General features: G+C 51.9%; 1 protein-coding gene and 1 non-coding gene across 4 annotated transcripts in view; one reads left to right on the top strand and one right to left on the bottom strand.

Annotated features, from left to right (window-relative positions):
- The window catches only part of Tbc1d22a (TBC1 domain family member 22A), a 338,112-nt gene that overhangs the window by 302,858 nt on the left and 18,546 nt on the right, over positions 1 to 16,708 (bottom strand). The window contains exons 2-5 of one of the 3 annotated variants that reach the window (XM_047549404.1): positions 11,925 to 11,997; positions 11,369 to 11,425; positions 10,116 to 10,456; positions 5,910 to 6,086 (exon numbers count right to left, since the gene is read on the bottom strand). In XM_047549404.1, the coding sequence (XP_047405360.1) occupies positions 5,910 to 6,086; positions 10,116 to 10,326 (388 nt within the window). In that variant the 5' untranslated portion in view covers positions 10,327 to 10,456; positions 11,369 to 11,425; positions 11,925 to 11,997. The remainder of the gene's footprint in view (positions 1 to 5,909; positions 6,087 to 10,115; positions 10,457 to 11,368; positions 11,426 to 11,924; positions 11,998 to 16,708) is intronic. The other 2 variants (XM_047549401.1, XM_047549403.1) reach the window with 2 other exon arrangements.
- On the top strand, positions 12,831 to 12,907 carry Trnat-ugu (transfer RNA threonine (anticodon UGU)). The gene has a single exon. It is a non-coding gene; the product is annotated as a tRNA-Thr (tRNA).

Raw genomic sequence — 16,708 nt, 5'->3', positions numbered from 1 at the left:
TTGTTGTAACAACAGAAAACCAGCGAAGACAGCCCTCTTTTTAAAAGTTTTGCTTGAAGTACTTGTTCCTAAAACCATAAGAGCAAAGACAAAACCAGGCCCTCAAAGGCACCCTGCCAGTGATCCCTGAGAGTCACAGGCTGCCACATCTCTCACCCCTACATCCAAGCAGCTGCTGGCACCCAGTTGTCCAGCTGGTATAAGGAGCCTCTCTCTGGCTGGACTGGCACAGGAGACTCAGGCTCAGGTACCCAGCACTGCCCACACTCCCCCAGCAAGAGGACATAAGCACCCAAACTAAGTCACAGGTCGGAACCCAAAGCACTGGGGAGGACAGGCAGCCAGCCAGCCATGCAGAAGTGCAGGGGTGGGCTGGGAGGGAGCAGAGGGCCAGGTGTAATGAGGGCGAGCGGAGGGGCGGGGGGCAAGCAGCCGAGTACAGCCTGGGTACCCAGTGCACAGAGGCGTGGCTGGAAAAGGAGCCAGCATGATCACTAAGTGGGGATCTGTTTCCTCTCCACCAGGGTCTTTGCATTTTGGTAGCTCACTCCTGTCCCATCTTCCCTGATGAGATTCCAGGGCAAGTGTGACTTACAGCTTTCCCTGTCCCTCGCATTATCATATCTTCTGAGCTCGCCCTTGCCCTTCAGTAAACACGATAAACAAGGGCACACACGTGTGCACACACAGACCCAACGCAGTGCGGCCAGCTGTACCTTGCTGTCATGCTGTGGCACAGGCTGCACAGTCAGGGTCTGGCCACTAGAGGGTGACACTGGGCTGGCTGGCAGATTGCCAGGAAAGGAGGACGAGCTAGCTCTTCAGAGCCAGCCTGCCAGGCCCAGCAAGCCTGCTGCTTCTGGCCCAGATGCCACATGCTCCAATAGAACCCACAGAAGACGAAACTTCTTCAAGCCTCTCAAGTGCACTAAGAATCCCACTGCCCATACTAACTGGGAACGAGTGAGACCAGGAGATAAGGAGCCTAGAACAGGTCACCCTGTCCCACCCTGCCCTTCCTCACTGCAAGGGTGCATAGCCTGCCACTTACGTAACCCTAGAAGCAAACTCCCCACAGTAAACCAGCAAACAGGAACAGGCAGGTGGTGTCTGGGGCCCTGGGGGGGCGGAATTAGTAACATAACATATAACAGCAGCAATTATGCAATCATTTAAATATACTGCTTTCCCTGGTCTGCTTCCTAAGGTCATGACTTTGTTTCCCAGGTGAAATGACACATTTCTTGGGCATGTTCTGGTTTTTATCCCCTATACCTGTAGCCCCTGGGTTCCAAGCTCTGGCAGCTTGGTTCCCTCCTTCTCCCAGTCTACCCAACTTCACATCCAACTAACTAGCCCCAGTTCCATCCAGAGGTGCCTGGAACTGACTGCCCCACCCATCCCCAGGCCCTCCTTCCCTCAGTCTACCACTTCCTAGCTTCCTTGCCCCTCCCACCTCCATACCAGAAAGCTGCCCAAGGAATCTACCTAGTCCAGGGCCACTGGCAAACACCTGGTGAAATTCTTCATGGTCCTTCCTTCCAAGCTTCACTTGTCTTGGTTCCAAACTTCCAAAGGCTTCACGATGTGCTCAGAGGAAAGTGGAGAGCATCCATCTGGCCTTCTCAGTCCTGGGACCCTGGACACTTCCTTCTCTACTGGCCATCTCCCTTCTTCCCACCCCACCAAGGCCACAGCCCAGCAGCTGCTTGCCATTTCTCAAGCACATAAAAGCTCTCCCACACAGGACCTTTGCATCGCTGATTCCTCTCCCTGGAATGCCCTCCCCTCAAATATCTCCCTTCAAAGGTCTCAGCCTCAAAGCACCCTATTCCACAGGGTCTTTTCTGACCACCCAGCATTACCTCTCAGCGGGGCTGCATCCTCCAGATGTGCCTGTAGCCTTCTGACAGCACCTGGAGGACCAAATGTATCTGCCCCTGGGCACCAGAAGGCTAGTTCCTTAAAGGCTCCAGATTTCATACAATGCCTACTGACACAGCAGGAACACAACACATCCTGGCAGACGGAATGGACAGTATGGCCACCAAGGACCCTGCAAGTCCATCTGCTTCCTTTTTGGAGTCACTTGGTGAGCTGAACACAGACACCGAGGGCATCTGCCCACATCCACACTGCAAGGACACGGGGCTTCACGCTGCCGGAGCCTTCCGCCCACCTCCACCCAGACCCTATGCTCCCTCGGGGGAACAGGAACCTGACTGGGCGCCTGGCCACTCTTTGAAGGGCAGGGTGCTGCCTGTTCTACTGTCGGAGTGCTCCACACGGTGCACCTCCAGGTCCACCACTGCGTGATCTCGCTCAGCAGCCCTCAGGAAACTGGGTGTGCTGCACATTGCCAAATCACCACCCCCATTCGCAGACACACGTGGCGAACAGGAACGCCTCTAAGAGTCATTTTCTCAGGCTTCAAACAGGCAGTCTGCGTGTGAGTAAATACTGAGGCGATGCTAGGTGGGATGAGCTGTGCGTTCTGTTTGCTTTCAGCCCTGGGCTCCCAACGACACAAGCTCAACACAGCAGCGCTCCGCTGGACGGTGACATTCGGCAGGTAGATCATCCCGGGGCACTTCGCACACCAGCAATCTGATTCTCTGATGTCGGCAAATATTTGCCACTTAAGTTTTTGGGTAATGTGAGACTAATACATTCCACTGTCCTCTGAGCTACCTTATAGGCCTTCGGAAACAGGCAATTTACAAACCACTATGCTTTCTCTTGCCACTAAATCTAAATCCACTAACAGTTTAAGCTCTGGCTTTAACTTTTGGCTTCAGATTATACTATGTAAATAGAATTCTGAAGAAAGGAAAAATCCCTAATTGTACCAACCTCACAAAAGAATCTGACTTCTCCATGCTAACCTTTGACCTACCCATACAAACTCATTCTCTTACAATCCTGAAAGCTTCATTTATAAGTATGATTTTAATTTCAAAAGTTGCTCCAATGACTAAGTCCATGAGGAGAGTCTAGCTGGTGCTCAGAGTCTGACCAGAACTCCCATCAGGCACATCTGTTTCCAACAGCCACCTCCTAACCTCTCGCCTAGGTTAGAAACCTCTGAACACAACAGGAAGCTGTCTGAAGTACCTCGATTTATCATTCAGCACTAAAGTGACCATACCATAATAATAGATACCAGAAAAATCAAGTTAGAGGGTAAGTAGGTCAACGAAAATTAAATAACAATAATAAAAGTGAAGGACATCTGTGACTGTAACACATGCTAGGCCCTCTCACCAAAGCGTGTCACGTGCACCGTGCCACTCAATCTGCAAACTGGGGCCAGCTCTCGTCACGTCTTCCAGACGAACAAGGACACTGAGGCACAGGACCACCAAGCTCACTGAGGATCTCCACAGAGGCAGCCCAACTCCAGAGCCTAAGCCACAGGCACCATGGGATTCTGCCCCCTCCACTCCTCAGCAGCACCCAGACCCAGCAGAGAAGGTACTCTGCAAGCCAGCAAAGGAAGTGTCGGAAAAACCACAAGCCCACGTCCCTGCGAGTACAGTCTGCCTTTATTCCTGTCTTGGGGCATGGAACTTCCAGTGGTCCAGTTCTTATACCAAAATCACAGGAGCCGTCCTGCACTACCCCTCGCTCCCAAACACACTTAGGGCTATGCTGCAAATGTTGTCATCAGAGGTCAGATGCTGAAAAATTCTCAAGTTGTTTGTAATAATAAAAAATTAAGAATAACCTGGGGGGAGGGTCACAGAAATACATCATGTGACATGCATCCAATGGATGCCCCGATTGGTTCTCCATGACATATTATGGGAAAATAAATAGTTAAATCCCAAAGGTGGGTTACAGAACAGTGTTACCTTTCATGTGGCAGAAGAAAATATATTGTGAAGGGCTGGGGGGTTGAGCAACTGCCCATGTGAGGCACTGGATTTGATTCTCAGCACTGCATAAAAATAAATAAATAAATATTTTTAAAAATACATATGTATATTATAAAAATGTAATTGCTAAAGTGTCTTTCTACAAATTGCTCTTTTTTTTCTCCTGCAGTACTGGAGATTAAGCACAGGACCACATGCATGCTAGGCAAGCACTCTACTACTGAAGTACACCCAGCCCTTTATATTTTTTATATTGAAACAGGTTCTCACTAAGTTGCTGAGGCTGGCCTCAAACTTGCAATCCTCCTGCCTCAGACTCCTGAGCAGCTGGGATGACAGGTGTGCACCACCGTGCCAAGCTGTTACTTCTTAATTATCAAGGGAAGAAGAAACTCTTTGGTGTGAAGAGCTGACAGCACCACCTCCAACGAGTGGTCAGAGTCAGATTGACCATGTTAGGACAAGCCGACCTCACGTGCCTCCTGCTATGATGACCAAGAACACAAATCTTACATGATACTCCCGCCAGAAAAATTATCAACCTGAATCTCATCATGAGGAAACAGCAAACTGAGGGACAGTCTGCGAAATAACTGCCTGCACTCCTCAAAAATGTCAAGATCAAAGCCCACAGTGCAAGGCTGAGCTGTGGTTCCAGGTTAACAGAGACTACAGGGATGTGGTGACTGAGAGGAACGCACGCTCCAGCTTGGGTTCTGGACAGGAAAAGGGATGAAGAATAGGACAGGGACAGCAGCAGGATGTGAACATGGGTCATGGATCACAGGGGCAGTTCTGTCACAACACATGCTGTCTACGTCGAATCTCTTTACTTTGCAAACTGCATTATGACCATCTGAGGGGATGTCCTCATGCTAAGGAACAGTGTTCCAGAGTAGACCAGGACATCTCCAGCTGAGCCTCAAATGGCTCAGGAAGAAATGCACCCGGACCAACGCACACTCAGGATGGTGAGTCTGGGCAAGGGTATGCGGGAGTTGCACCTCCTCGGCCAGAATAAGACGACATACGACGTTTAGAACAGGTGAGCACCCGTCCTCTCTAGAACAATGGGAAGGAGGGAAAGTGGAGGCCGGAGGCAGGCGAGTGGCTCCTTTTCACTTACACCCTCTGAGCTTTGTCCTATAACCATACGCGTGTCACTGAGTCAAAAAATATATGAAACTAAGCAGAGGAGACTCCCTCGGAACTGGAGTTGTGTCTTAGGAGCTTTTCAGGCCTTTCCAGAGCTGCCCTCCTTCATGGCTCTGAACAATGTCCTGCCCTCTCCACCCCTCCGCCTCAAAGCCTCAGCCCCAGCCTCCCAGGCAAAGGGCTCAGCTCCCTCCCAACCATCCACGTGCCCCATTCGCCACCTCCTGGCCCAGTCCGGCACTGCATCTCCCAGCTCAGAAAGTTCCAGCACCTAGCAAACACCTAGTGCAGAGTGGCACTCAACAACAAAGAACTGCGTGGATGAAGAACAGCCTGGAGGGGTTCTGCCAGAGGAACCTGAAAGCAAGCCTTGGGGTCTGGCCACAAAGCTGCTGTGGGCTGGGCCTCGACACTGGTCACTAGAAGACTAGTGTGGGTGACTGCGTGCCCCCACAGCTGTACGGTACCCCTGCCAGGGCCTAGCTGTCTCCCTGCCCTCGGACCCCCAGCCCCATGGCAGGAAAGCAGCCAGCAGAGCAGGAAGGCGGTCTTCAGCCAGCACTGTCCTGTGAGCCACGCTTCAACTGATGCTTATGAAAACAAGCAGGGCCACCTGACCAGCCACAGAAGACAGCAGTGGAAGAGTCCCACCCAGGTGCAGAGGAAGAATGAAGGGGACTCGCACTAATGAGAGCTGGAAAGGCACTAAGGAGCCCCTGGCAGGAGGCCGTCAGCATCCCCTGGTGTCTTAGCGGGCTCTGGCACAGGTGCACAGCAACCCCGCGGGGGACTCACACAGAGGCTCCTGCGTTATGTATCACGCACAACGTCTCCTGAAGAACAGTCACTCGTGTCCTCCCGCCTGCAGGAACTCACCGAGGTCTGTGTGGGGGCCCGCGAGCAGCTGCTTGAACTTGTCCAGGCGAGAAGCCTCTCTCTCGCTCAGCGCAGAGCTGCCAAGGGTGCTCAGGTCAGACGTCCCACCCAGGGCGACAGTGGCCGAGTGGGGGAGAGACTGGGACCTCTGCAGAGGGACCACACTGCTGGCACTTTCTGTAAGGGTGAGAGAACAGGGTGAGGTGAGCTGAGCCTCCTGCCCACTGCTGCCCATGTGTTCTTCCTGCGTCAAGACAGCCTCTCCCTCGTGGTGCCACCGTCCTTGGTGAACGCCATCAGGCCGGAACTCTCCTTCCTGCCACCACTCAGCAGTTGGAGGACTGCACTCTTGAGCACTAAGTGCAGCTGACACCTGTGGAACCCTGCCCCACAGGTGGCACACTGCTCATCAACACAGTAAATGGCAATGGCCAGAAAGGTCCGAGCACCAAGGCACTAGAGGGCCGCACCGGGGCCTGAAGGCAGATCAGGCCTGCCCAGCGCTATGACCCGAAGACCTGCTGAGGAAGGGGCTTGCGGGTCTACAGGTGGGCAGAGAGCCTACCATCACATGTGACGAGAAAAGACGCAGCCTGCCAAGGTAGGAGAACAGGAGGGGAGTGACCGGGACACTGCTGCCTCCTGACCCCTGCTCCCCAGACCTCACCACAGCCCTGGGAGGAAAGCTGGGAAGGGAACATCATCAAAAGCAAACCAAGGAAGCCAGGCAGGCAAGGGTGGGCTGTAGTGGCAGCAGAGAACAGGCCCCTAGCCCAACTAGGACGTCTCCTGCTGCTGCACCCCTGGGATCCTTGGGACCCATGAAGATGGCAAAACAGTATGCTACATCCAGGAACCTGGGCCAGGGCCAGCCACGGGGAAGAGTCCGGGGCTTCCGAGTCACATAGCAGTGCCACCTGGGACCAATGGGCAAGACGCTCTGCAGGCTAACGCCTAGTCTAAATCCAAGCCAGCAAACTCATCTTTCAAAAACAGAACACAGGAGAAAGGTAAGAACAAACTCCAGGGAATGGTGCAAAGCTCCGCACCCCAGAGTCAGAAGGTCCGTTGCGGCAGCTGCAGAGAAGCAGAGGTGCAAGTGCCACCCCACAGCCCCTCCTGCCCAGTGGCCTCCTCCCCTCACAATCTGGTTGGGTGGCCTCACACAGCACCGTCAGGCCATCCAGGAACAAGGTAGCCTAAGGACTCTGGGCAAAACCAGGCCCAGGTCAACTTTCAGAGGAGCCTACTCGTGGGGTTACCGCCTCCTCCTGCTGATCCCTGCTCCCACTCTCCCTGCCAGCCAGTTCCCAGAGAACACCAGCTCCCCATCCTAGGCTCAGGAAAGGCTCCAGGCCTCCCTGAACACAAGGGGAGGAGAGGGCCGTCAGACTCAGCTCCTTTGTAGGAGAACGTTCCACAGGAAGGGCAGGGCCACACCCTGTCCTGAACCACAGGTGCTCAGCTGGGTTCACCTGAGTCTAAAGAGAGGATGGGTGCAATGCCGTGAAGATCCCTGAGCAGGGCACAGGTGGCCTCATGCTAAGATGGGACAGGAGGAACCTTGACAATAAAGCAACAACGATGTCCCGTGGGAGATAGACTGACCAGGTCTCCCTGTTACCATGAAGAGGAAGCATATCAATGCCCAAACTGCAGGGCCCATGGGACAGTGACAGGACCCCCTCACTGCCCAGGCCTGTCAGCTGTGGGAAAAGGTTTCATCCAGTCCACGGTCCACACAACAGGGGCCTCCAGAGCCCCTCTCAGCCACAAACATGCCCTTAATCCAAGGACACTAAATAAGCAAAGTGCCCCTGAACTCAGCAATGACAACAACAAAACTTCCAAGATATCTTTAAAATGGGCGGGGCCGGTGAGCTCAAGGCCTACCACTGCCCCATGCGTTCAGTTCAGCTACCCCTGCAGGGCTAAAGACCTAGGTGACGACAGCACGCAGGCCACAGAGGCTCGTGGTGATGTCGAGGTCCCCAAAGCAGCACACATGATGGCAGAAGCACAGACGCTCAAGAACACAAAAGCTGGAACTAGACTGTGCCCCACAGGACGGAACGACTTAGGACGCTCAGAAGGGTACAACACTGTTCCTATTAGCAGAAAAGTAAAAAGAAACTCCAGGTTGATGGTCTGAGCAGCCTGCCTGAGGGGCAAAGCAGAGGGAGAGCCCCACAGTCACCCAGGCCCCGAGCAAAGCGCATATACAGCTGCACAGGAAGCAAAAGAATATGCAGGCATGGTGCCTGCCATCGGGGACCTGAAAGCATGCAGATGCAGGGCAGTCAGACACAGCCGTGCCCAGAGAGAATGCTTCAGACTAGACAGCCTTGACCTTCTAAGCCTGCACACCCTGAGACATTCCCTCCTCTCTGAAGACTTTCCTGACCTTACCCTGTACCCTCTGCAACAGGACAAAATGGGGTCACTGGCTCCTAGACACTACATTTCATCCACTCATGAACCTTTCTGTCCCCACTGAGACTTGCCCAAGCTGTGACCTGATGTCCCTAAAACAAGAACAAAGGTGTGCCATCCCATACTACTGCTGAGTAAGTGCCCAGTGATCCACAGGGGCCAGGGCCCAGGCTACCCCACGCTGTACGTTCTGCCACTCCTGGTCGCCAACGTGACCAGTGTCCCCGACAGGAGCCTCCAGCTTTGGGGCTCCTCAGCCTCGCCACTATCGATGTGTGGGGCTGATCAGTCTCTGCTAGGCAGGGGCTGCAGAGCACCTCAGCTCTGTCCATGCACAGTTACATATGTGTACACAGGCCACACGACCCGTGGGAAGATCACCGCAATGAGAACCCTACTCTGTGGATAGGGTCGGCAGCTAGCCGCAGGGCTCTGGGGCAGGTGTCCTGGGCCCAGACAGTCCCCCCACTCAGGGGGCAGCTCTGGGCCTTCCAAATGCCTCATGGGTGAAAGGGGACTGACAACACGCCTTCCCTCCTAGGAAATCATGAGATTAAGGAGCTGTCGCAAAGTTTATTATTAAAAGGCTGGCATCAGTACCTGCCAGATAGTAAATGACCAATAAATGCTGTTATTACTATTATTATTATGTTGCTGCTGCTGTTGTTGTTGTTGTAGTAAGGTGCCAAGAAAAGGCTTGCCCAGAAAACAGACACAGGAGATATGAGCAACCCTGCTGCTGGCAAAAGCCAAAGCAAGGAGGTGAAGAGCCCTCTCCCAGCCACATGCTGCCTTGGGCACCATCACTTTGCTTTCTTTGGTGGAGGCAGCATGCAGGGCACTTCCCACGGTTTCTCCACCTGGATAGATGCATCTGGGTTTGCCTCTGGTCAGGACATCCCACCATACACCTCAGGGTCCTGCCCACTCTCAGCCCCTGCACCTAGCGTGTGAGGACCATCACTAGCCGAGACAGATGTCACGGATTCCACCCAGGCCCCCAGGGGCTTGAGAAGTGGCCTTCATGGCTTGTCAGGTTTCAACATCAGCACAGTCTGTGAACAGACGAATTCAGGGTCCTGACCAACACCAGGAATGTACACCAGCTGAGGGCATCCTGCCCAGGACTGAGCGTGGGAAGGTGAGAAACATGTACTTCAATCAGCACCAGAACTTTCATTCAGCTGCAAAAGCCCTATCTGGACGTCCATCTGTAAGTTTAAATACTTTTAAATTTGTTAGGTTCCGATATTGAAAAATGATCAAGTGAAATAATTCATACACTCTAGCTCAAGAGACATGTAACTTTTAGAAGTTCATTAATTCCTAGAAGGCATTTTTAAAAACTAGACGAGGTATGAAGCCCAGTTCTACATCTAAGGCTACTATGATGATTCCTGCTTCTTCATCCGGGAATGCAGGGACAGCACCCTAGCCCTGGGGAAGGTAGGCAAAACAGCCTACAGCGCAGCCAGTGTCTTTCAGAGGAGAATGGGGTCCCACACTCCCCAGTGGCCTTCTTGGGAACCACCCCAAAAGCCACCAGCACTGGCACTTCCTCTGGAGGAGGGAGACTCTCAGCTCAGAGGAACAAAGAAAAGCACATCAGGACCCCAAGGGAAAGTGCAGACCACATCCCCTGCCTGGGGGTGCTGCAGCCCCACAGAAGACAACCTTGAGGCTTTCTGGATGTGAGTCCTGCCACAAGGACAACAGGAACCCTCTCGTCTCCCAGGATGAAGGCATGTCACTGCCTTGGTGTGCCCTGCCTACCTGTGGGACAGGACGTGTGGCTCTCACTGACTGACTTCACCAGCCGGAGGTCCCCACTTGGAGCTGCAAGCGGCTCTGCTGCGGGCTCTGGCTCCTGCTTGGGCGCTGGCACCTCCTGCAGCGCAGGCCGGGTCTGCCGCTGGCTGTGGTTGCGCAGGACGCGGTGGGCCGTCTCCATGACCACCTCAGTGTTCAGGCTCTCGGCCGCCATGGCCAGGAGCTCATCGTCATCTTCCCCAGCATCCCAGGCGTCACTGGTGTTGCTCTCGAACTCCTGGAAGGTGCTGACCCTCTTGGCCTTCACTGGGGTGGTCGGCACCTTGGGCGTGGACTTGAGCAAGCTGAAAGGCAAAGGCATCTTTACTGCACATGCTCAGGCATGGCAGCAGTCATCCTAAATCAGCAGAAGAGAACCCCCCTCAAGAAGGTACTTGGGTCCAGATGAAGGCACTGTGAGAATGTGAGCAATTCATACAAACGGCAAAATAAGTTGAGGCAAAGTGCAGGAGGACTTAGTCACAGCAAGGAGGAGGTCTTCAGGGGAGAGCCAGACCACGCAGGCACTGCCATCCCACAGAACCCCACTAGGAAGCGCAGACCCACATCCTGAACTCTCTCAGGCCTGGGCCTGCCAACAGTCTCACACTCCCAGCATCTCAGCAGATCCTATGGCAGCCACTTGGGCGCTGGCACCCAAGGGCGCTGTCGTGGCGCAGAAGGGACTGAGCAGAGACATAGCCTGTGGCACGCAGGTCTGGAAACAGTATCATTAGAGATTCCCCAGAAACATGACAACACACACCAGCCCCACGGGTATCAGGAAGCGACAGACAGGTGCAGACCTGCAGCCACACCAGCACCCACCCACAAGCACCCCACCAAGACCTGCTCCCTCTGCTCCCACCGGCTCTAGCGAAGCAGCAAGGACCAGGACAGCAAGCAAGAGGGGGAGTCAGATGAGCCTCCAGGTGGCCCACCAGCTAACGGTACCAGCTCCCCGTCCCGCAAGGCTCCACCCCCTGACCCACAAGCGGCTGCAGCCTTCACACCACCACCTGCCCCTCGGCAGAATGAGCTAGGCTAGGACAGCGGTGTCTCCCACAAAGAAATCGCCTGATCCACGTTTGCCAAATGAGAAGCCACTTTCCCGTGCCTGGGATCCTAGGGAGCTGGAGGAGAGCGGGAAGACCCTGGCTGCCCCAGCCCTCCTCAAATCAGCAGTGAAGCCAAAAGTGAGGGCAAATGTCACTTACGTGCCATGTAACAGCGGATCGAAAGGTGGGTGCTGGGCTCCATACACATGCTGGATGCTAATAAAAAAGAGAAAACAAATCAGCTTTTCTTCAGTGTTGCCAAGAGCCCACCACTGACCCAGGAGAAGGGCCAGCTCCACGCACGCCACACGACTGGGGACACAACAGCCTCCTCCAAGCAGGGTCCTACGGGCAGGTGGAGGAGGGACGAGCGGTGCCACACAGGCCGGCCATTCAGGCCCTTCTCAAGAGCGGGCCTCACACAGGAGCCGCAGCCCTCCAGGCACCACCACAGAACTCAGGCACCCACTGAGGGACAAGGCCCCTGGGAGCACTGTCAGTCACATGAGCTCTGCTCACAGACACACAAATCCCTGCCGGGGAATTCCTATCACACACCACTTTGTCTTAATGTAAACCGCAGCACCTCCAAAAGAATGCAGTGTTTTCTAAAGATTGAATGTTTTATACAACCCTCAGGTTCATCACAGTACACTGGAAAACAGACGGAAACGAAACACCCCTTGTGGTAGACATAGTGGCCGCTGAGCCTTACCCTGGCTGTCTTTAGCCGGTACAGCATCATGATGCAGCCAGGTCAGGCAGAAAGAACGGAGGACACTGTTTTTCTAACAAAAACAGACAGAATTAGGGGCTGGGGACTTGGCTCAGTGGTAGAGCACTACCCTACCAGGTACAAGGCCCTGGGTTCCATTCCCAGCACAGCCCAAAAAAAAAAAAAAAAAAAAGAAGCAGGTTTAGCCAGCATCCTTAGCCCTGAGCTACCCCCCAACCCTCCTCCTGGCCAGGAACCCAGAGGAAAGGTCTGGAACCCCAGCCACCCCACAAGCATGAGAAGTAAGCATGAGATGCAAAACCACCTGGAAGAGTGGCAGGACAGGAAACAGAAACAGCAGGTCTGCCTGACCACCTCCCTCCCCTTCAAGAACATGAAATGCACAAGCCCCTGCTTGCTGAGGCCACCATCAGACACCCTAATGGACATGGTCCACAAGGCAGGGCCAAAGCACTGCAACCGGTCCAGCACCTGGGGGGGAGGGCGGTGAGAAGATGCAGAAAGAGGGGTGACTACTCATGACCACCCCCCATGTCATGACTTTATTCTTCCTCAGTTTTATTCACCTCAGATGTCCTGGATGCACAAGGAGAATATACTCAGCTGAAGTAAATTCAAAAGAAGAACATGAGGCAAAGAGTACCCTGCACCTCCGCAAGTCCTTGCAAATCCGACAGTTTCACAATAGAAAATTTCTAGAACGACAGGAACACAGGGAGCTCCAGTTTCCCTGTCACTGGCCTGACCACCCCCTGGACAATGCCACTTCTAACTTCACACTCTGCCACCATATAGCCAAAATCTAATGGGTTCAGTCAATGTGGACTGGGGAACGCTCAACTCACGTAAAACTGTGACCACAAAAGTAGAGTGAAACAGGGGGCTGGGGAGATAGCTCAGTTGGTAGAGTGCTTGCCTTGTAAGCACAAGGCCCTGGGTTCGATCCCCAGCACCCCCCCCCAAAAAAAAAAAAAAAAAAAAAAAGTAGAGTGAAACAGTATTACCTCATGTACATGTGACTGCATGACTGCTATCATCCTGCATATGTATAATCAGAAAAATGAGAGTACACTCTATTTATGTATGATCTGCCCAAATGTATAAATGCATTCTACTGCCAGGTACAACTAATTAGAACAAATAAAATTTAAAAATAAAAAAAAAAAGCAACATACCTCTGGAGACAAGAACTCACATGCCACTCTGAGAGCTTCCTGAGGACGTTTTCCTGGGGACCCTGGGACACAGGCACCTGAACAATGAGGCTGTGGTCCGTGCTGCCCAAGGACAGCACCTAGCTCCTATTCAGGGGTTGGCAGGCCACCAATCGTTGCTGACTGGACAGGAGAGCAGCCTCAGGGTTGGCCATGTGCCTCTTGATGAGGAGTGAAGCTCGAGGTCAGGTGGACCTCTTTTTTTGTGAAGTATTCAGATCCCCTCATCCATTACTAATAGAAGTTCACCTTCTTGCTGATTTGTAAAAACCCATTTATAAAAGAGAATTGGTTTTTGATCATTCAAGTGTTGTAGCAGGAAAATAGCAGCCCCACCAAAGATGTCCATGTCCCAATGCCCAGAAGCTATAGATGCAAGTTACATGGCAAAGGAGACATCCTAGATATGATTAAGAATACACACAATGAGGCGGGAGATTATCCTGGGTTTTCCAGGTGGGCCCACTCTAACCTACTTAAAAGCAGAACCCTTTCTGCCAACTATGGCCAAAGGGACCAGAGACGGACACGACTATGAAAGAGGCCAGACAGACACATCATCACCAGCTTCAATGACAGAGAAAGCCACCACACTCCCGGGCAATGTAGGCACCTCCAGAAGCTGGAGGGAAAGACAAAGGCTATCCCTGGAGATTCAGAAGGAGACCCTACTGTCAGCCTGATTTTAGCCCAGAGAGATCTTTGTCAGATTTCTGACTTCCAGAGTCCTAAGATGATACATGCATTGTTGTAAGCCATTAAGTTTGTGCCAGTTTGTTAGAGTAGCAACAGAAAATGAACACAGGTGGAAAATCTATTTTCCCAGTCACAGGTGGCAAGGTCCACCACTCTTGTCCCTTCACATAGGATCCACTTTGGGGACCATGCAGGAGAAGGTTCCCTTTCTGAAACTGCATAAATACCCAAGTATGCACTTGCTTCATGCTTCTATGCTTTCATCTTTAACACTTTTAAATTCATCTAGAATTTGTTTTATTTCACTACATAATGTTCATTAGGAAACTTTTTTAAAAAATCAAGGGGCTGGAGTTGTGGTTCAATGGTAGAGCTCTTGCCTGGCATGTGTGAAGCTCTGGATTTGATACTCTGCACCACATATAAATAAATAAAATTGAACAAAAGATCCACTGACAACTAAAAAAAATTTTTTTTAATCAATTGTTCCAATACCACTTATTATAAGCTCTCTTCCTCACTGGTTTAAGAACGTCTTTTTGCGGGGGAGGGGATCTGAACCCCTTTTTTGGGGAGAGGAGTACTCAACAACTGAGCCACATCCCCAGCCCCTTTTTATATTTTATTAGAGATAGGATATCACCAAGTTGCTAAGTGCCTCACTAAGTTGCTGAGACTGGCTTTGAACCGGCAATCCTCCTGCCTCAGTCTCCCCAGCCACTGGGATTATAGGCGTGCACCACCACACCAGCAAATGTCACCTTTAATATACATTAAAATATTACTTGAGGCTGGGGTTGTGGCTCAGTGGCACAACACCTGCCTAGCACATGTGAGACACTGGGTTCAATCCTCAGCACCACATAAAAATAAATAAGATTGTACCCATCTACCACTAAAATATTTTTTAAAACTATTACTTTGGGTCATTTTTAAGTGTTCTACTTTCTATTCATTTCTATGCCTGTAGCAGAACATTTTAATTACATCAGATTTTTCAGTAAAATGTAACAAACATTTGTTGAATCTAACTCTATGACAGGATGGAGGAGGCAAAAATAAGTACAATATAGTCCAAATCATTAAGGACTTTACAGCAGTTATAGAAGCATAAAATAAGGTGGCATACATAATGCTCTATGATAATTCCTGCAAAACATGCCAACCTTGGGTTTTCCTTGACACCTAGACCTAAGAAAAATGTAGCAGGTAGAAAATGTGAGGTGAAGAGAGCAGACCATGAGGTCTGAGGGCAAAAGAGTGGGGGAAATAAAAGTGGCAGCAAGGGGCCACCACCACAGTGAGCAGAAAAATGCTCACATCAGGCTTCTCTTACCCCCAGGTCAGTGCAGGCCTCACTCCACAGAGGAGGAAGGAGACCAGGAAGAGAAGAGAATTCAAAGACCCTGGATCCTGAAGCTTGCTATGATTCCGACCTCCCAAGTAAGTGAGTAAGGAGAACTGAGTGGTTTCGGAAGACAATTCTGAAGGAACTCCAAACCAAACACCACATTTATTTCTGCACATGATCAGGATGTGCAGAAAACCAGAAACCAGAGGGAAAGCACAGATCCATCTGCTCAGCCACCAAGGAATTGCACTATCCTGAGTGCTCGCATCACAGCCACAGCAGGGCACAAAAAGAATGATGCAGACCAAGAAGCAGAGGGACAGCCCTGTGACCACCACTCAGCTTCAGTCACTCTAGAGAGCCTGCAGGTTTGCTCCAAGTCCTTGTCTCTTTCTCAATATGAAATACTGCAAGCTATAAAACCTCAAGAAGAGTTGTCTCTTGGGTTGGGGCTGTGGTTCAGTGGTAGAGCTCGTGCCTAGCATGTGTGAGGCACTGGGTTCGATTCTCAGCAACACATATGAATAAATAAAAAGTAAAGATTTATCAACATCTAAAAAATATTTTTAAAAAAAGAAGAAGAAGAAGTCATCTCAAAATGAGATTTCACTTACTCAGAATCCAGGTCCCCGCAACCGAACAAGGCAGACGTGACTATTCCCATCCAAGATGGAAACCTGAGGTCTGCCCAGAGTCACACACCCCTGCGGATGCGGGGTCAGCTTAATGACACGTACAACATGAGAAACAACCATAGGAGCACCACCCAGAGATGCAATTCCACCAGATCCTAACACCTGTCACCCCAGAGTTGAAGTCCTCCCCAGTTCTACTACCTTCTCCAGCTGCCAACTGGACTGGGCACCTGTAAGGCCCAGGCAAGTGCTTAGCCTTGGCGAGTGCTCGGAGAGTGGGCCCAGCACAGGTCACCACACCATGCACTAGGTTCACAGCTCTGTCGTAGGTGCACCTGTGCACCCCAGCTCTCTCAGGCTGGCTCTTCACACAGCAACGTCAAGACGTACAGCGTGACTCTGTTCTGCAGGGTTTCGCTGAGTGCCTGTGAAGGGGGCTCCAGCAGTACACCAACTCCTCCAGTGGAGTGTCGCACAGGCACTCCCAGGGCAGAGGCAGAGCTGCTCGGACACAGGCAGAGGCAGAAGCCTGCCCACCCCGCCCCAGAGAAAAGGCGCCCAGCACCAGGGCAGACGGCAGGCAGGGCGCAGAAGCCTGGCTGCGGGCCTCCTCACCAATGAAGGCCTCAAAAACGACAGGAAGAACAGAGGACAAACTCACCAAGACTGACTGAAAGGCAGGAAGGAGGCTCAAACGACCAAAGCCAGAAGGGAAGAGGAGACTGTTAACCTGAGGAATTTTTTAAAACTATACAAGAAGACAGTGGACAACTATACACCTACAATTTAGAGGACTCAGAGGAAACGGACAAAGCCCAAGGAAGCACATCACCAAAATTCATCTAAGGAGAAAGAGAAAACATGGGT

This window comes from Sciurus carolinensis, chromosome 4, assembly GCF_902686445.1.
Source record: "Sciurus carolinensis chromosome 4, mSciCar1.2, whole genome shotgun sequence".
Taxonomy (NCBI): domain Eukaryota; kingdom Metazoa; phylum Chordata; class Mammalia; order Rodentia; family Sciuridae; genus Sciurus; species Sciurus carolinensis.
The sequence above is the reverse complement of the archived record's forward strand: the minus strand, read 5'-3'. Positions and strand labels throughout refer to the sequence as shown.